The sequence below is a fragment of the Hipposideros armiger genome, unplaced genomic scaffold (genome assembly GCF_001890085.2).
Source record: "Hipposideros armiger isolate ML-2016 unplaced genomic scaffold, ASM189008v1 scaffold_1219, whole genome shotgun sequence".
NCBI lineage: Eukaryota > Metazoa > Chordata > Mammalia > Chiroptera > Hipposideridae > Hipposideros > Hipposideros armiger.
This window is the reverse complement of record NW_017732569.1, coordinates 261,354-281,900: the sequence shown is the minus strand read 5'-3', so window position 1 is coordinate 281,900 and position 20,547 is coordinate 261,354. Positions and strand designations below refer to the sequence as shown.

The 20,547-nt window shown below is 45.0% G+C and overlaps 2 protein-coding genes across 2 annotated transcripts in view; one reads left to right on the top strand and one right to left on the bottom strand.

Moving 5' to 3' along the window:
* SMYD1 (SET and MYND domain containing 1) overlaps nt 1-3,200 on the top strand; it is a 55,461-nt gene extending 52,261 nt beyond the window's left edge. The window contains exon 9 of the mRNA XM_019632981.1: nt 892-3,200. Within this exon, the coding sequence (XP_019488526.1) occupies nt 892-1,050 (159 nt within the window). The 3' untranslated portion in view covers nt 1,051-3,200. The remainder of the gene's footprint in view (nt 1-891) is intronic.
* A 9,793-nt stretch (nt 3,201-12,993) lies between these two features.
* Nucleotides 12,994-19,421, bottom strand: FABP1 (fatty acid binding protein 1). The gene is made up of 4 exons (XM_019632982.1): nt 19,248-19,421; nt 17,446-17,618; nt 15,209-15,301; nt 12,994-13,107 (listed from the first exon to the last, which is right to left on the bottom strand). The coding sequence occupies exons 1-4, from the start codon at nt 19,312-19,314 to the stop codon at nt 13,057-13,059; spliced, it is 384 nt and encodes a 127-aa protein (XP_019488527.1). The 5' UTR covers nt 19,315-19,421; the 3' UTR covers nt 12,994-13,056.
* Nucleotides 19,422-20,547: the final 1,126 nt, after the last annotated feature.

Genomic DNA, 20,547 nt, shown 5'->3' with positions numbered 1-20,547 from the left:
TTGAGTTCCAGTTTCACCACATTCTAGCTAGGTGACTGCAAAGATTGAATGTGTGGGCCTCAGTCTCCTCATCAGTAAAATGGAGGAAAAGGATAAGGTTGTAACGAGAATTCGATGAGTTAATATGTGAAAAGCACTGAGAACAGTGCCTGGCCAATGGCTTGTTCTTTGTAGCTGCTGGCTTCCTTTGTGCTTTGAAGGGCTGCTTTATTGGAGAGTGACAGACTTCAAAGCGCTGATCTCAGACAGTGTTGTGTAGGGAAAGATGATCGACTTTGGGGTCATGAAATGTAGGAGAACACAAATGTTATGTCTAGTGTATTAACTTGTCAAAGGCTCAAAGGCACTTTCTGTTAATGTTATTCACTGCTGTATCCTCAGCCCCTCAATGATGCCTGGCCCTTGATAAATATTTCTTGAGTGGGACATATAGGAAAGTGAGGGCTTTTTTTTGTGTGTCACATACTCTAATCTTCCTGGTCTATTGTAAAGTATGAAGGAATCTTATCCATTTTGTGTGTGAGGAAACTGAGGGCTTAAAGGGATTAAATCACTTACACAATCTTGGGTGGAGCCTAATGCAGGGGCCAGGGTTCAAATCCAGGTCCCCACCTGAGTCTTTCTGAAAACAAACAGCCTCTGTTGAGAATAATCCCTCACACTATACATTCTCTAAAGGGTCTGACTCCGTCTTCCCTGACAAACTGATTTCACTGCCAGGACATTAGGCCCCCATTTTGTGTGTGTCTTCTGAGAGGGTACAGTTGAATCTTGGTGACTGAGAGTCATTTACCCCATTGTCTGCCCTTTACAAAAGGGCCATGGTAGGTCAGAGACCAACATGTCCTGGGGGCTTGTCATCCCTGCTTATGGTGTGTCTGTGTCCCACAGGCCATGCGGGTGCAGACAGAGATGGAGCTGCGCCTTTTCCGCCAGAACGAGTTCATGTACCACAAGATGCGCGAGGCTGCCCTGAACAACCAGCCCATGCAGGTCATGGCCGAGCCCAGCAACGAGCCAGCCCCGGCTCTGTTCCATAAGAAGCAATGAGACCTGGCGTGTGTGGAGGGCGCCGTGGCTGGGGAATTGGGGAGATATTCTGGAGGCATTGGGTTTCTGGGAAGACCCTTGATGAAGAAGTCCGAGGAATGCTCAACCTTGTTGCTATGGGAATGTACTGTTCTGTGTTCCCCAGTGTCATTTTGGTTCATTTTAACTCAGTTCAGTTCAATTTAACTCATTGTGCCGCTCAGCTCATACTAAAAATGTTTATTGGGTGGTAGCCCCTAGCGATCAAGAAGCTCCAAAAGTAGCTGGGTGGGCAAAACATAAACAAAGCGCTGTGTAATAATAAATGCAGTGGTAAACTATATGGAGAGAGGGGGTGCAGTAGAGCGTGCAGTGTGTGTGTGTGTCTATGTGTATGGAGTATCATGGAGGGGATGACATCTGAACTGAGGGTGGCACGTGCCTGGAGAGTCTTAGATGGCTGCTCACCCATCTGTGCAAGTGTCTCTGGGGCTGCTGGTCTCACCCATGGTCTGGAATAGTCAGGATTTGGCTGACTAGGATGGGGGATGTCCACTTTCCTCAGGCAGGTGTGGAGTTATGAAAAGGGGCCTGTGTTTGGGCCATTTAGGTTTTATGCAGAGGAGTGAAACCTCTTCAGAATGGTGCATATACAGGAATAGACAGAACAGGAGCCCCTCTCCTTCTCCAAAGCTAAACTCCCCGCCTGTGCTCTGGACGCCTTCCCCTCCTTTTCCCCCGGGGCCTTGTTTCACCTATTACTCCTTCTTCACCCTGGATCCTTGACATTTCTCTGTCCACTGACTTCTTCAGTGCAGTCAATAAACATGCTGGGGACTCTTCAATCATAATCTTCACAGCTGAGTATTTTTTTTAAAGGATTTGTCTCTTATAGGCATTAGCTTCTTTTCTCCACTTTCCATTTCTTCCTGAAACCGCTGCAGGTTGGCTTCTGTACTCCACTAAAATAGCTCCGACCAAGGTCAACTCTAGTGGGTACTTTTCAGTCCTTACATTATTTGGCCTCTCTGCATCAGTTGATACTCCCAGCACTTGATTTCTGGAACACCACTTCCTTGTGAGGATCCAAGACTGTTTCTCAGTCTTCTCTGTCCCTGTTGGTCTTTCCTGTAGTTGGTTTTGTTCATTCTGGTCACCCTTGGTTTATCGTTATCTCAGTCTGCATACACTCCCTGCATGAGCTCAGCAGCCCCTTTATTTTTGCTCTCCACCTTGAGTCTGATATTCTTAAATCCAGCCTTACTTTTGAGCTCCAGCCCCACCCACCCTCTTGAACATTCTGCAGGTGCATTAAACTCAGCATATCCAAAATGAAATTTATTCTCTTTCCTTTCTCACCCCCCCCCCCCCCCCCCCCCCCCCCCGCTCACACACACATTTGTCCTTCCTCAGCACATCACCTGATAACTGACTTCTACTTCTGTTTCATCCCAGGCTTCAGTCAAACCTTCTCTCTCATGGATCCCTGAGTGACCCATCTTCTCCCGTGCCTCTCGTTGAGTTTTCTATCTAAAATACGCAAAACCTGCCAATTTCTATCCATTTTTCAGCATCCATTTTGGAAATCACCCCATCTGTGAAGGCTCCCCTGAATGCCTTAGATTCAGCTGGCTGCCTGTCTGAGTATCTCACATTACCCTTGAATCTCACATCATAACTCTCTCCTCATGGCATTATAATTGCCTTTATACTTGTTTTCCCTCCATCAGATTGTGAGCTCCCAGGGAGCAGGAGCTGTGTCTTCTTATTCATCTTTCTATCCCCAGGAACTAGCACAAGTCCTGAAACATAGTAGGTGCTCACTTAATGTGTATTGAATGAATGAATGAATACATGAATGAATTTGCCTATCTCAGAGCAGAAGAGACATGCAACTGTGTATTTTGAATTTTTATTAATATGTTATAGCAGTCAACAAAGGCCATTAAATCCATTGTTTCCATACAAATATATGTTTCTTTCTTCCTTTCTTTCTTTCTTTCTTTCTTTCTTTCTTTCTTTCTTTCTTTCTTTCTTTCTTTCTACAATCTATTTAGAGTAGCACTGTCTAACAGAGCTTTCTGTGATGATGGAAATGTATTACACGTATATCTGTATTGTCCAATATAGTAGCCGCTAGTGGCATATGACTATTAAACAGTTGAAATATGTCTGGTATGTCTCTGAGTCTATTTCTGTTTTGTTTGCTCAGTGGTATTGTAACAGGTGTATAAGATGTCAGAGGGGTAGCAGCTTGGGGGAGGGGGGTTATTACTTTGTGAGGGGTGTAAATGTCTAACTATTATGTTGCTTTGTACACCTGAAACTAATAAAAAAAGTAATAATATATATATATATGAATTATATATATATGTATGTATGAATAAGGGAGTGAATTTTTAATTTTATTTAATTTAAATTTAAATAGCCAATGTGGCTAATGGCAACTGTATTAGTGCAATTTTAGAGAATACTTTAGTGTAGTTTTTAAGATTCTGGACACTGAGACTAATTAAATTCATATCACAAGCTGTTAGCTGGGACTGGTTACTTCACCCATGATTCAGGTTCCTCATTCCCACCTACCACATAGAGTTGCTGTGAGGATTAAACTTTTTAAATGTAAAGCCCTTAGAACAGTGCCTGGCCCGTCCTAAGCACTCCATGAGCATTCCCACCATGCTTCAGTTGGGGTGTCTGTTTTCCTAATCAGAAAGTGAAAGTAAAGGGTAAAGATACGCAGTGGTGTGCTGGAAGCAGCTCTTACCAGCTTGTATGAGCTGACTGTGCACATCTCTTCCCAACTCTGAATTCATCCACATCACTTTGATAGCTTGACATTGGCCATGGTACGAATATTTGCACCGTGGTAATTGGCTTAACTTTAGAAGAACACATTAATTTGTAGTGCTGCCAATCAGTAAGATTGGGGTTTGATACAGTAGCAGACTGGATAAAGACCATTAAAGAAATCTTTAGTTAAACTGGGGCAAGATCTATGTTCTGAAATCCCTACCCCCAGGTTCTGAAATCCCTACCCCCAGGATAACAAACAAGTGTAAGACCTCTCATTACTACCCTTCAGAACAAGCCACCTGCCCACTACACTACCAATGTATGGACAGACACACGTATTAAAGGCCAGATAGAGCCACTGCTTTGGTGGATTGCTCAGGGTTTACATCTTTTAAAGGCTGAAGAAGGGAATCCATATAGTTGGGGTACACAGCAGAGAGAATAGCAACATTTCTGAGGGCAGTCAGAGGTGCAAGCTTCTGGACCACGGTGTGCACAGTTGTGGATGATGACATCCAATATGTGCAGGTAACCAGCACTCTGGAAACTCTCTGGCCCTCCCTGGCCCAGCATTGCATAAAAGCCACCTAATCTCACATTGTGCAGGAGCACCTCATCAGTCTCAGAGAAGCACAGCAAGCAGCATGACCACAGGCCAACATATGACTTCACTAAATCTGGCATGAGCTCAGTCCTCAGTATCAGCCTTAGCCTCCCCACTTCACATGACGTGGTCTGAGAACATTCTCATCCAGACATAGTGCTACAGTTTCCTGGATATCTTTAGGCGTTGTATTTGTTCCCTCTTGTTGCTATAACAAATTACCACAAACTTAGGAGCTTAAACAACACAGATGTATTATCTTATAGTCCTGGAGGTCAGAAGTCCAACATGGGCCTCACAAGGCTAAAATCAAGGTGTCAGCAGAGCTGGGTTCATTCTGGAGGCTCTCGGGGAAGAATCTGTGTCTAGCCTTTTTTAACTTCTAAAAGCTTCTTTTAGAAGGCCCACATTCCTTGGTTTGTGGCCCCCTGTCAGCAGTTGCGCCCCTCCTTCTCTGACCCTCTGGCCTTCCTCTTTTACTTATAAGAGCACTTGTGATTATTTTGGGCCCATTGGGATCATCCAGGATAATCTCCCCCTCTCAAGGTCCTTACGTTAATCACATCTGCAAAATCCCTTTTGCCATGTAAGGTAATACATTCACCGGTTTAGGAGTTTGCACGTGGACATCTTTGGAGGCCATCATTCTGCCTACCTATCAGTCTTGCTATCAAGCCCTCAGACCAGTCATGCAGGCACAGCTGCAAACCTCTGAGCAGAAGACGTGGGACTCAAATCCTGATTTCCAGGCTGCAGGAGAATGAATCTTCCTTCCTATACATTCCATTGACAACCATGTCCAATTTGCCTTCTTTCTCTTCCACATTCACCCAGACTGAGTTTCTAAATTCTACTTAGCACATCACAGCCCTGTCTCACTGCCTCCCTTCTGCTCACCTGCCTTGGGCAGGTATGACATTGTGAAATCCCTCTGTAGACCCGCACCTTCCTGGGTAGGACAAAGAGCTGGGGCAGCGCGGGGAACTGCAGTGTGAAGCAGCTGATAGAATTCCAGGTACGTGGATTGTGTCCTTTGGTGGCACTTATATTTGGCCATGTAAGGCAGTTTTTTTGCACTTTATTTACCACCTATCTTGTTAGAGTGTATGTTTCTCGAGGGAAGGAATTTTGCCTTCCTCATGGTAGTAGGTATTCAGGCCATTCATACTTAACCAATCTATAGCTGAACTCACCCATCATTTCCCTCCAGACCTCTACTCACCACCTCACCATCCACCTAGTTACCCAAGATCTGGGATATTAACTTAGAGGTTTCCCTCTTCTTCACCCCCTGTAAGAAGCTTCTGAAGCTTGTCTTTTCAGCCCAACATCTCTCCATTTCTGAAAACAGTACCAACCTTTCTGCTAGAGACATTTGTGTGCATGCTGAGGTTCTTAGGGGGCGGCTCAGGATGGGTTGGCTCAGGACCCAGGCTGAACTCATCATGGCACAGCATTTCCTGACATACAGTGATGGCCCATGAGTCAGCGGTATGCTGGTAAATACTTAACAGCAATGTTAGGAAGAGCCCTGATTTGTAACATTTGCTGATTTCCGGATTGTAAACACTCCCATCATGGCCGTGGCTACCAAGCTGTATGTTGAGTTGGGAGCTGGTGCTGTCTGGCTCCAGGGCACCACTGCATGTGACTCGGGCCAGGCAATTGTACCCTTGCCAGAGCCCTTCTGAATTGGAGAAAGAGGAGTCCTGCTGTTCTCTGGGAATACCCGCTCTCAGTTGGTGACCCTGGAGGTGCTAGTACTCATACTCACTGCAGCTTGGAACGTTCTGGAAGAATATAGCTGGCACTGAGGGAGAAAAAAGAGTTGATAAGGAGAGAGAAAAGTATTGATGACATTGTTGGAAGGCTTTGGATTCACCTGGTCTTTCCAGTTAGATGAGTCACTGAACTGCCTCTTCCCCCCACCCCACTTTAATTTTGGCCTAAGCCAGTTTAAATGGCTTTCTTTCACTTGCAACTAAAGGAGTTCCCATCATGTTGGTTTGTCTCCATTTGCCCACCCCTAGTTCCTTCTCTGTCCTTCTCTTCCCTGCTGTGTGCCCATAAAGGCTGATCTCTGCAGGAGATAGGAAGATAGAAGGAGAGAGAGGTTCAGTGTCATTCCCTACTGCACTCCCTCTTCCCTGCCCCCTCCCTGCTCAGCCAGTGTTCAGTTCCTGTTGGGTGGCTCTTTGATGGCGCCAGATCTCACTGAGTTCCAGTAATGCTGTCCCCCACGTTTCCCCTTCAGGCCTATGGGTGGTAATGGCTTTCTGTGGTTGCTAGTCCCTGGGTATCTCACTTGCCTTGTCGGCTTCCTTTAACTATACCTTTGTAAATGGTGCTGGCATTAAATTCTCATCAAGAGAGCCCTTTTGTATTTCCTGTGGATACATCCCTGACATATATCTTTCTAATGCACTTCTCACATCTAGTCACCAGAGCCCATTGGTTCTAATTCCTAAACGCTCTTGAACCTTTTTGCTTTGCTCCGTCCTCCCAGGCACTGCCTTGGTTCAGGCCCTCAACATCTCTTACCTGGACCATTGCCACCGTCTCTTAATGGTCTCTCTGTATTCAGTCTTGGCCTTTTTCATTATCCTCAACACCATGGCCAGAATAACTTTTCTGCGATGCACTTGGTACAATGCTATTCTTGTAGCTGAAAATCCTTCAATGATACCCCACGGTCTCCAGGATCAAGTCCAAACTCCTTACCAGAGTAAAAGGATATTCATGTTAGAGACTGTCCTTCTCTGCCTCATCTCTTGCCAAGCCCCCATTTATGCCACACTTCCCTGCCAAACAAATACCCTTAGATGCTTTGTGAGTCAGCTGAAATGTTCCCTCCTATGAGATGTTTTCCTAGGAGCTTGTACACACCAACACCATGGCACGGATCATACTGTCGCCATATGGATTATGGGTTAGTCGCCCTGCTAGACAGCAAATCTCCCAGGAATCATTGTCCCCTCAGAGCTTAGTGCTGTCCAGCCCTGATTTGGCTGAATACGGCTGGGTTTGTAAAGAAGATAGACGTAATTCCATGCCTCCATGGTTTTCTGGTAAGAAATACTAGAAAATCATGGGATAGTCAACATACCTCTAGTATGTATAGGAAAAGTGCTCAGAAGATTAAGTATGGACTAAATGAGATGCCCCCTTCCTGAAAAAAAAAATCACTTTCTTTACTCTAATGGCAATCCGTTAAAAAATAAAAAAGAACAGAAAACCAACAGAAATGTCTACTTTTGTGTGTGGATATAGACACCAAAACTGGCTCTTCTCAAATCAATTGGATCTCAGGGGAAGGAGAGCTCTCTGTTCGTGGGATGCACACAGGACTGCCAGAGAGAAGGGGGAAGGGTCAGGAGGAAACAGGGGTCACGGTAGAAGCAGCTGATGCTATCAACAGCTGTTTAGTCAATTTATCTAAAGCAGGCTTCAGGCCCAGAATTCTTTGGGCACCTGTACAAAATCCAAATTCAACATCTAAAATTTATTCTCCTTGCCAGGCAAAAACATATAAACAATCTCCTCCTAAAGCCAGGTGCGGGAGGCTTTGGGAATTTTTTCAGCTCTTTAGAGGCTTTGCTGAAGAGATGACCTTGTTTCTAGTGGCTTGAGAGTCAGAGGGCCTCGGTTCCATCATTTATCAGCTGAGTGGTCCTCAGCAAACTTTTTTTTCTCTCTGTGCCTCTTCATTTGCTCACTGATGCTTCCCTGGGCATAACAGAGCTTCTGCTAATGGTCTCAGTGTCAAACCCAGCTTCAGTTCCCTGAGGAATCCAAGTAGTAATAATGACATGTTTCCTTTGGATGGCACTTGCATCATTGAATAGGCTCCTTATCAAAGCCATAAAAGAAGGCATTGTAATGTCCACTTCACAGATTAGAAAACTGAGGTCCAAAACTGTGGATTGGTGAACTAGAACCATATCTTGGAGCCCCAAATTTTTGCTTTAAATCAAAATTTACTTTAAATTTAAAATAACATTTTTTGTTCATTTAAAAAAAGTTTCACAGAATTATTGTCTTGTGACAGATTCAAACAATACAAATAATGCAAAAAGCTCTCTTGGTCCCCCACCCAATCCTTGTTTCCACTGTAGGATAATGGCTATTATCTGTTGTTACAACCATCCATGGTCATATATATATATATATATATATATATATATATATATATATATAAATATAAATAATTTTTTAGTTGTTGCCTGTTGCATCCTTTATATCCTTTTGGCTGTTGCTTCTTTTTTTTTAAAGATTTATTGGGGAATCGGGAGGAGGGGAACAGCGTTGGGGAATCAGGGAAAGGGTACAGACAGGTAGACAAATTGCTGTTTTGTTCTTCAGCCTAGTTGTGGAGGACGTCGCTTCACTGGCCCATGTTGTTATGATCATTGTGCTCTTCCCGGGTGAGGTAATCGGTCGCCGGTCATTGGTCGGCCGCTTACAGCGGCTCCCGGTAGCTCACACCGGCTACCAGCTGGTCACACTGGCTGCCAGTCACTCACGTAGCTCACAGCAGCCCACTGCAGCCCTGCTGCAGCCTACGCCGTCGCCAGCGACTCACAGTAGCCCAGCTCCGGTCGAGCTGTTGTTCACCATCTTAGCTGTAGAGGGCGAGCGTCACTGGCCCTCAATGTGGGATCTGAACCTCAGCCCTGCTGCTCACATCTGGCGCTGCCAAGTGAGCTCTTAACCAGCTGAGCCACTTGGCCGGCCCGGCTGTTGCTTCTTTATGCATATGTTTAAACATTTCTCTCGAGAAATATGAGTGGCATTGCTAAGGTGTTAGGGAATTCACATTGAAAAGATTAATGAATACTGTTAAATGGTACTCCATATGGGCTGTACCAGTTTACATCTCCACTACCTTGCAAACACTGGATGTTATCAATCTTTTTACTAGCTTGATTTGTAAAATTATACCTCATCTTATATCGCTCCTTCCTGATTACTATAAGACTAAACGTATTTCATAACGTGAATTCCTTATTAATGTCCTCAACCCACCTTTCTGTTGATTTGTTGCTCTTCTTATTAATTTGGGGGAGGCTTTTATTTATTTATTTTTTGAAATTTTATTGGGGAGTTTGGGAAGGGGAACAGCCAAGTTGTTGTCCTTCAATCTTAGTTGTGGAGGGTGCAGCTCGCTCAGCTCCAAGTCCAGTTGCCATCTGGCTGCCCGTTGGCAGCTCGCAGCGGCTCAGCTCAAAGTGCCATGTTCAATCTTAGTTGCGGGTGGGCATAGCCCACCATCCTGAGTGGGAATTGAACCAGCAGCCTTGTTGTTAAGAGCACGTGCTCTCACCAGCTGAGCCATCCTGCCGCCTGTTGGCAGCTCAGCAGCAGCTCAGCGGGGGCACAGATCACTGGCCCATGCAGGAATCAAACCGGAGACCCTGTTGCTCAGAATGCTGTTAACCAACTGAGTCACTCGGCTGGCCCTGGGGGAGGCTTTTATATTCTGTTTATTAACCTCTGTTATGTAAGCCACAAAGATTTTCTCCCATGTTGTTGCTTTTTTTGAAACTGTGTTTACTGTGTCTTTTTTTCATATAAAATTTAAAAATTTTGAGGTAGTAAAATGAATTAATCTTTTTCTTCATGGTTTTGCACTATGTTTAAGATCTTCAATAATTCAAGTTATCTATCATCATATCTATTTCTAATAGTTCACATTTATTCATTTATCTCTTCAGTTCATCTGGGATTTATTTTTGTGAATGGTTTATTATAGGAAAGGGTGTGGAGCTGGATAAGGTGGAACAGACTATGATCAAGCAATGGTTGGCAAGCTACCATCCTTTGATCAGATATGGCTGCCACCAGTTTCTGTATAATGTATGAGCTAAGAATGGTTTTCACATGTGTAAATGATTAAAAAAAATCAAAAGAAGACTATTATTTTATAACACAAAAATGATATAAAATTCAAATTTCAGTGTTGATAAATAAAGTTTTATTGGAACACAGCTATGACCATTTGTGTATTGTCTGTGGCTGCAGCTGTGCTACAACAGCAGAATTGAGGAGTTGTGACAGAGACTGGATGGCCCACAAAGCTGAAAATATTTACTGTCTAGCTTTTATGGTAAACGTTGACTGACCCATGATGTAGAGACTTGAATACAGGTTTAGGAGCTCGACTTTTATGTGCTTGGCAATGAACTAGGAAGCATAATCAGCACTGTTTATAAGGAAGATGACTATTACCAGGGTGGAGGTTTGCAGTTAATAGAGAGAGAGGCAGGGAGATAGATGCCTTAGGTGGTCTGTGTAACAATCTAAGTAACAAGTAATTGAGTTTCAATTCCATAAGTTGGAAAAGAAGAGTCGGGGAAATGTGACAGATTCATTCATTTATTAAGGCATTTGTGATATTGTGATTTATAATAAGTATATATATTTGGTCTTCGTCCCTAGTCCCTGACCCAAGGTTCTTAAAACCTTTGTAAATTCCTAAGTGATAAGAGCATTAGAAGGATCTTTTGTTCTAATGAGGTGACTTTGGGTGGGCTCCTGGTTGGAGGCTGGTCACCAGAAAGACCAAGCCATAAGAAAACCTAACCATATTAGATTAGAGGACTGCCTGACTCTAGTATGACCTCATTTTAACTGGTTACATCTGCAATGACCCTATTTCAAAATAAGTGTGGGATTTTTCAGCCACCTCCCCTTCTTCAGAGAAGAAAAAGGGGCTGGAAATGGAGTTAATAATTGATCATGCCTACATGAGGCACCCTCCATGAAAATCCTAATAGTATTAGGCTCAGAGAGCTTCCAGGTTGGTGAACACATTCATGCACTGGGAAGACGATGCACCCCAACTCCACAGGGACAGAAATATGCTCCTGTGCTTGGGACCCTCCCAGACCTCACCCCATTGTTTCTTAATCTGGATGTCCATCTGTATATTTTATTATATTCTTTTCTAAAAAAAATTTTATTAGGAAACAGCCATGATCATTGGTTACACATTGTTTTCGTGCTACAATGGCAGAGTTGACTCCCTTAAGGAGGGTGCAGCTCACAGTTGCCCACGCGGGGATCAAACTGGCAGCCTTGGTGCCACCAGCATGACGCTCCAACTAACTGAGCTAACTGGTCACCCCTTATTATATTCTTTAATAAACTGATAAACATGAATGTTTCCCTGAGTTCTGTAAGCTGTTCTAGCAATAATCAGATCCAAAGGGAAGGAGGTCATGGGAACCTGCAATTTGTAGCCAAGTTGGACAGAGGTTGTAGGGAACTTGGGGGCCCACTACTTGCGATTGGAATCTGAAGTATGTGGGAGGGTGGCATTCTCAAAGGACTGAGCCTGTAACCTGTCACTGTCAGTGTCCTAAAATTGCTTGGTGTGGGGAAATAACCCCACACATGTGGTGATAAGAAGTGTCAAAATGAAGTGTTCTCTGTGAAAGTAAAAGAGGAAAACTGGGTTTTTCTAAAAGAGCATCTTTGTTGGGAGCTTTTTGTGAGGTGGGCACAGGTCTGGAAGCTGAAAGGTATGATGAGATAAAGATGTCAGAGCTTGGCAGCTCTTTGGAGATGGAGAATGAACACTGTATTGGTTTGCTAGGGATGCCTAGATAACAAAATACCACAGACTGGGTGGCCTAAACAACAGAAATTTACTAGCTTATAGTCTGGAGGCTAGAGGCCTGAGAGCAAGGTCATGGCAGAGCCACGATCCCTCTGAAGGGAAGGATTTGTTCCAGGCTCCTTTTTTAGCTTCTGGTAGTTACTTGGCTTGAGGCAGCATAACTCCAGTCTTCATATGGTGTACTCCTCGTGTAGGTGTTTCTGTGTCCATATTTCCCCTTTTAATAAAGATACCAGCCATTTTGGATTAGGGGACCACCCTACGCCCATATGACCTCATTTTAACTAGTTACATCTGCAATGACTCTATTTTGAAATAAGGGCACATTCTGAGGTACTGAGGGTTTGGACTTCAAAATGTGAATTTTAGGGAGATGCAATTTAACGTGTAACAACTACCAGGGTCTGGTACCAAGTACTGTTCAGAGAAATCATTCTTCTCTTACATTCTGCCTCTGCTCACAGCATGAAGGGAATTTCCTCCCAAGCTTCCTCTGTCTACTTCTGGCACCTGTGGCTGAGCTCCTCACTCAGCCCTCTCCTAGGATGGAGAATTGTTCATTTGGTGGATCAGTTCCTGCTCTTTTTGTTCATGCCCACTGGTGGGTGGGGCCACTGGGCCCATACTCATGGGCATAGCTCTTCTTTATTTGCCCAGCAGTCCTGCTCTCTGTCCCCACAGAGAGCCACCCTTAGGGCCAGCATACCACATACCCTCCCAGCTCCTAGGAAAGGTCATTTCCAGGGCTGTTTTACAGATCCAGCCATATTTCATGTTCCTTGTAGGGTCACCTGAGGGGGTAGCCTAGGGTCTGTTTCAGACCTGACCCAGTTAGGATGGAAAATGCAGATTATCAAAGTTTACAAAAATATAGGTGATCAGTGCTTACTCATACCAATATCTCCATTGATGAAAGCCCATTAAGAAGAAAAGACTTTTTTTAAAAACAAAGTTTACTTTATTACATTAATTTTACACAGTAAAAGTATATGAAATGCAGGCTTGTCTAAATTCTCTTGCTGATTCTCTTGAAGACAATGTCACCCAATATCATGGTCTGAAAGTCAAAAAAGAAATCATGCAATGTTAATCTGAGGTTGAATTGTAAAAGATAATTAAGCTATTAAAATAGCTCTAAATATACTAACATATGAAACAACCCAAAGATTCCTCTGTTTTCTATAGGACCAGAGGAAGTATTGGCAATTTTTTCTAAAATCCCATGCCAAGTCTTTGTCACTTTACTTCCTCATGTGGAAAGTTGTCCTGCCTTTTATTGGATTCCTTTCTACATCAATGGCTGTTAGAGCAAGACCATCCAAACCAGTCTAGTCCAATCCAATTTCTCAAAGTTCCATTGAGTGCCTAATATGTACCAAACATGTGTTGAATAGCAAAGACACATGTTTGTGGAAACATTTAGGCACTCAGTGTAGAACATAGTAGGTAGAGCATAATTTTCTTCCCAAAGCTGTGAAGCATGTAAAAACATTGGATTTATTGGGTTCATCAATTTCTGAGTTTTTGAGGCATATTCCTTTCTCACCCTACCCCTCCATCCCACTGGTTGCTGTGAACAAGATTGTGGCAGTGATGTGGGGGTAATGTCATCAGAGTTAAAAAGGAGTTCCTTAGCTTCAGCAGCAATGGAATGGAATGGAAAGATCTAGGTCTGAACTCTGGTTCTACAACTCATTAGCTGGATGAACTTGGGCAGGTCAACCTGTCTATTAAATTCCTCATCCTTCCTCCCTTGCAAGAGATAGGAGGATTAGAGAAGATAGAGAATATTAAAGGACATTGGTCAGGACAGATCATCTCCTGCTCCCCTGCTGGTGCCTCCCTGCTTTGCCGTGAATGTGCTGGGGTCAGGCCTGGGGACCACATGTTTCATGGTTGACTCTCGCACTCTCCCTAGTTGAGAAATTTTTTCCACTGGAACTTGGAGATGATAGACTCCTTGGGCAGCATTCTGCCTCCTGTTACTCCCTAAAACACAGCCTGTGGACAAGAAAGAGCCAGGGGAACATAACTGATGGAGAAACACTGCACTGAATCAGGGACAGGCTGTGGCTGACAGACAGGATATCACCAAGGATGATATGGCACACACAACTGCAGTGTGCCAGATTCATAAGCTGCCATACGGTGGCCATGAATATGATTCTCTTTATAAATACCAAAAGGGCAAAGGCATTTATTGAGTGCCCTGGGCTTGCAGGACACATGGAGGTCTCCGTGGCTTCTTGGTTAGTGCTGAGGCAGAAGAGAAGGCTTATGGCTAATAATTACTGCAACATCATAAAATAGACTAAGCAATCAACGAGCCCAACTTTTGGTCAAACAAAGCCTTCCTTGCATGTGGGTTCTGCATCAACGGGAAGGGTTATTCCACAAATCAGAGGCCCATAGGAGGGCATGAATAGATGCCTGCCCTCTAGCCTGTAAGTGTGTCTTGCGGCTCCATCCCAGTGGAAACTGAGAAAGGTGGACTGTGCTGGTAGCTCTACATGACCCTCTGTCTCCCTCTACTGAGCTCTTCTGCCCCGTCTTATTTGAGTTTGGTGAAGGAGGGGGATGGTAATGAGGAGAGAAGGAAATGGGGGAGGTTGCAGTGGCCAAGCCTGACCAGGAAAGTGGTGGTGGAGGGACAGGCAGCCTGAAGGAACCTAGAAGAGGTGGGAAGTGCCAGCAGGGGCTGCTACCAGCACATGGGGAGTCTTAGGTGAATTAGAAAAGGGTGCCCCTTCTTCAAGATTCTATTCTTCTAACTGTTGGAAAGGTACCCTAATGCACTGTATTGGTTTTGTCAGAACAATACTCCCTACTGGCAGGCATTGCAAAATTGTAATAAGTACACAAATCTAAACTGTCTGCAATGGGAGTGACTCTACCAAAGGTTGTGCAGTGTACAACTGTGGATGGCAGCCCCGTGAAACAGACCCCATTCAGAGGAACCCTAGCTCTGCCATTCCCTGGCTCTTTGTTGCCTCAGTTTCCCCATTAGGAAACTCAAATTTGTTGGGAAGATTAGAGATAATGAATGTAAACTGCCCGGTACATAATGGGTCCTCAGTAAGTGGTAGCAGAGATTGACAACAAGGAAGGTGGTGGGGATAGCTGTTCTTCTCCCCTCAAGCTCAGGGGCACCAACTTACGTTAGTGATTGTGTCTCCGTTGAGTTCGGTAGTGGACTTGATGCCTTTGAAAGCTGTCACCAGTTTATTGTCACCTTCCATCTGAACCACTGCCTGCAGGGGACAGAAGAGATAGCCTGTGAGGAAGGGTCTGGGCAGGGAGCAAAACCTTTGCCAATGAGGATGGCTCCACTGCACGGGCCTCTGCTTATGACAACTAAACCACGTGGTTATATAAGGCCACCTCCCAGCTCTCTGGCTCTAAACAGAAGTGAGGTGCATTGAAGAACTATAGAGAATGTCAAGGCTTCTTTTGTCAGGCTTTTAATATATGGTATGTGATTTAGAAATCAGCATAAGACATCTAAGTGGTTTACATGAAAACACTGAAGTAAAATCTCAATTCTCTAAGTTAATAGAGGGAGGTGGCAGCAAAATTTAAAATACTGGCCAGTGGGGAGAAAACATATTTTGTTTTGGTATGCATTATTCCTTCCAGCATGTTTATCTTTCTTAGTGATGTATCCTTTTAAAGCTTCATGCATTAAAGAAAAGGTAACAGAAACCCAGGAAGAGGTAACAGAAACCCAGCTGGGAGCAGAAGACACTGGTCAAAAATTTGCTTCCAGGGCCGGCCGAGTGGCGCGATGGTTAAGAACTGGCTTGGGATGCCAGAGGGCCCCGGTTCGGATCCTACATATGAGGGCCAGTGACACTGCCCTCTACAGCTAAGATGCTGAGCAACAGCTCAACCTGGAGCTGGGCTGCCGTGAGTTGCCTGCAACAGCGTAGGCTGCAGCCCCTGTGGCAGTGGGTTGCCATGGGCTACCGTGTGTAGCCAGCAGCCAGCGTGAGCACCCAGCAGCCGCAGTGAGTGGCCGTCCAGAAGCCGGCGACTGATCTGCTTCACCCGGGAAGAGCGCAATGATGGTGCCAACTTGGGCCAGTGAAGTAACGTCCTCCATAACTAGACTGAAGAACAAAAGGACAGCAACTTGTCTGTTTCCCTTCCCCCAATTCCCCAGCACTGTTCCCATCCACCCAATTCCCCAATAAAAAAATAAATTAAAAATCTAAAAAAAAAAAAAATTTGCTTCCAAAGTGAACAGTTGGAAAAAGCCTGTGGTAAAACCCATGACCGTCTTCCCCTTACTATGGGCATGTCCGTCCTAAAATTTATCACAGATTTTCTGACCTGTAATGTTATATTTGGAGAAGCAGAAGTAAAGAGTGATGAGAAGAGGTAAAAAGACCAATGGGCTGAGTCCAGTGCACAAAGGTGTCTGGAAGGGAGAAGCAAAGATGGCTGCTCAGTGGTGTTGGCTTTCCTGGGGTATGTGGAGTTTCAAAGGGAGAAAGAAGAGAGAGCTTCTGGGTTGGTAAACAAGTGGAGATTTGGGGAGAGTGTCATGCTGGAAGGCCATGGAAGCTCCAAGCCCTTTCCCACATACCTTGCCCCATATACCTCTTCCATCTGGCTGTTTCTGATTATATCCTTTTACAATAAACTGATGTTTTAGTAAGTAAAAAACAAAACAAAACAAAAAACCCATAAGGGAGAAAGAGAGGCTCCTGGTGATGGTAACCCCAGTGACTGGATCTTCCTGCCATCACTTGCTGACCACTCAGATGACCCAGACACAGAGCTCATTGCACATTTGAACCACAGCCCAGCAGAAGTGATGTTGCCCTGCCTTCAGTTTGGGAAGGGTGACTATGTCCATTTTACAGATGACGTAGCTAAGGCCAGGGGCTCAGTCACCACCCCTGAAGGCATGGTCTGAGTGTCTGCCTAGGGCCTTGGTATTCTGGTATTGCCAGCACCTCCTCCAGGAAGACACTTCCTATGACCACCATCTCTAGGCCCAGCCAAGGCCAGTTTACTTTGGACTCAAGGATGACCTCAGGACTCTGTTAAGAGTTTTTCACTGATGCCCACTTGCCCACTGTTGGGCCCAGAGAACCTGAGACTTAGACTTTTGCTCTGTGCCTGGCTCCCCTATATCCTCCATTTTAGGAGAGCTCAGATTCTTAGGCCAGAGCATCCCTAGACAGATGTGGGAAAATGTGAGCATTTTCCCTAAGAGCTTCTTCCCTAAGAGCTGTCTTTGTCTCTCTGTCTCTCACCCCAGAAGCGGGTTCATAGATAGGGTATCCATGGTGGGAATTGTGAGGTGGAAGCCTGAGGGAGGAAGCCCTGGGACCAGGTTCCAGGGAAAGTTCCAGAAGCAGAGTGTGGCTTGAAGGGCATTTCCTACCTTGACCTTCTCCCCAGTCATGGTCTCCAGCTCACATTCCTCTCCCAAGGTGAACTCGTTTTGGATCACTTTGGAGCCGGTGGTGATGGTGAGCTTGAAGTGCTTCCCATTCTGCACGATTTCTGACACTCCCTTGATGTCCTTCCCCTTCTGGATGAGGTCGTCAGGCAGCCCTAATGGAAACCACGTGAGGTTTAGAGATGGGCAGATGTAGGAGTAGCAAGGCAGTGGTCACAAGAGAAACTTTGTGGTATGGAGGAGGAGAAGAAGGTGCTGTGTCTTCCTGGAGGCCACAGGCGTGTACTGGGGTCCTGTGAGCAGTGTGGGCTTTGCCCTCTGACAGGGAAGATCAGTGGCCTGCCCTGGCCTACCCACTATCTTGCCAGTTGGTTTATAAAAAGGACACACCTCTGGCCTAAAGAACTTCCCTAGTGAGAACATTGGTTCTTGCTCACTCTCCTTCCTCACTTCTTCTCCTTTAACACCCAGAGACTTTGCTCTCTGAGTATAAGCATTGCACCCTCCATACCCAGGTTGACCAATACAGTTTACCTTCCAAGCCAGGTCATTCCTGGGAGTGAGAGGGGGAGCTATTAATAATTATGCCAGGACACCATGTGCACACTGAGACTGTCCTGGCAAACGTCTGTCCAACTAGCTCTACCTCGACCTCTGCTATCAGGGCTCTAGAAGAAACTGCAGCAGGAGTCCCTTGCCCTGGGTCAGAAGATGACAAATTCCAGAGCATGTCTATGGTGTTATATGGATTGAGGTTCTCAAAACCATGTTTGTTGACAGCAGGAGTGGAGGGTCCTGCTGAACAGGCGAGGGATGGGAGACATAGAGAGGTGGCATGACTTACCCTACAGAAGAAGATCCAAGCTCTCTGCTGGCCCCAAAGGTCCTCCTCTCTCTGCCTTAGCTGTCTTCCCTACCCTTCTCCCTCTTGGCACCCTTCCTTGTCTCACTGCTCCTTTGCTCATAAGGCTCCCTCTACCTGGAGCACAATCCCCTTTCCCAGTCCCCTCATAGACACCTGCCTGCTCACCTTCCCCACCATCAAGCCTCCCCTCCATGCCCTCCCATGAGCACCACATCCTCCTGTACAATCCTCTGTGAGGGCACAGAAGATTAAAGTGGAGTCTCTGGGAACCAGCACCTGTTTCAGTTCCTGATGAAAACATTTCCTACACAAGTGACCTTGATAGTCAAGATTACTTAACTTGTCTAAACCTAAGTTAATTTAACTGTAGAATGGGAAAAATAATAGTACCCAACTCAGAGGTTTTTTTAATTGAGGATTCAATGAGATATGGCATATCGAGGGCTTATCACAGTGCCTGGCACCAAGTCAGCACTCAGTACAGTACACAGTAGGGGATCCTTTACTGTATTTATTTCTTCTCTTTTTCTCTCTCTAAACTGTGCCCTTGGAAATGTGGCTCATTGTTATCTGTTTCCTTGGTATCTGTCCAGCACAGTGCTCAGAATGTGGTTGAATCAATGTTTGTTAGAAGAATGAATGAATGAATGAACAGGGTTACACAATGAGGTACCAGCAGAAGTGGCTTCAATCCAAATCACACCCCAAAGAGCACTCAGTTTAGTGCTTTTTTCACTTACCTATGGAGTAGCTGCAAGTGACTGCGAAAGTAACATGCATAACCTGGCCCCAGTCTGTGTAAAGCCTGAACCTGTCCTCCCATCCCAACATCGAGCCCACGTTGGTGACTCATCACCACCTGCAGGGCCAGACCTTCATTGCCTTTACCCCCAGCCTTGGCGTCCAGCCCAGCACTCACCGACTGCCTTCATGAAGGCCTCAAAGTTTTCCTGGCTTTGCAGCTGGTACTTGCCGGAGAAGTTCATGGTGGCGGTGAGGTTCCTTCCACAGATGAGCTGTAGCTCTGCTGGCAGAGAGGTCCAGTGTGGCCTGATTTATAGGAGCCTTTTTCCCCTTTGAATATTGGCCATAGGTCAGCATCTGTCAACTCCTTTATGGCCATGTTCAAATATTAACTCCTGAGAGCAATGGTCAATGATAAAAAAAAGCAGGATGGGCACAGTAGAGATTTGCTCTACTTCATCAAATATTAATGGGTGTAAGTTAAGTGCAAAACCCTATGGTCCTGCGGCCTTTAAGGTGCTACTCTCCCACGAAATGTGTGTGTGTATATATGTGTATGTATACATATCTATACATATATATGTATATGTGTACATACATGTGTGTGTATCTAGATCTAGACAAACAGAAAAGTACCAAAGAATCCCTTAAAACTGAAAAATCTCACCTTATTTACATAACTTTATCATTACACAAACTTAATTTTTACGAAGTTGTCATTAGTCCCTAGAGCGATTTTGTATTCTGGGAATAACGCCTCAATGATTATAGGCTCCTCCACAGTCCAAAATCAGTCTCCATTTTGAAGTGTTAAAACAGTACGTACCAAAAGGAAGGTGTAAATCATTTAAACCAGCCATATGAAGATTGAGATGCATTTTATTAGGCAGAAACAAGGGAGAGGAAAGAAAGAAGGTAGTACCTGTGGGCCAACTGAACCCATCAGGGCTTCCTGGGCCTCCATGTTTGCTTTCACACTGATCCCTCTGCCCTTCTTGTCCTTCTCTACCTGTTCACCTCCTCTCTGAATCCTCTGGGCTTATAGAGCCCTTGGACAACACCTATATTCTAACTCCTACTGGGATTATTTCTCTGTGTATTCTTTTTCACTGTACTTCTTCCTTGGTATTCCCAATACCTGACACTTGGTAGGTGTTCAATGAATGATGGGTCAGCAAATAAAAGCTGTCACATGATCATGAGGCCATGGCTCGCCTCTTTTCAGGAAAATAAGAGATATAAAGAAATATGAAGTAGTCAGGTTGGCACAACTTGTCAAATCACAGAATAATTGGGACTGGGCAGCAATGAGATTGGGGTATGTGTGTGTTTGTGCTCACATGTATCTAACAGGGTTGTGTCTTGGCTGAGAGTCCTGTGTTCAAGGATGTGAATAGGGCTGGCAGTGCGTGACCCCATGCCCAAGAGCCAGTTACTCTCTTCTCATCCCTATCCAGTCTTTCTCCTTCCTCTGT

Bases quoted from the DNA above. Each gene is read 5' to 3' on its own strand.
- FABP1 (XM_019632982.1), bottom strand. From the start codon at position 19,314: ATGAACTTCTCCGGCAAGTACCAGCTGCAAAGCCAGGAAAACTTTGAG. The intron at 17,619-19,247 runs GTGAGTGCTGGG...GGTTTCCATTAG, and splicing joins GGCCTTCATGAAGGCAGTCG to GGCTGCCTGACGACCTCATC. The intron at 13,108-15,208 runs GTAAGTTGGTGC...TTTGACTTTCAG, and splicing joins ACGGAGACACAATCACTAAC to ACCATGATATTGGGTGACAT.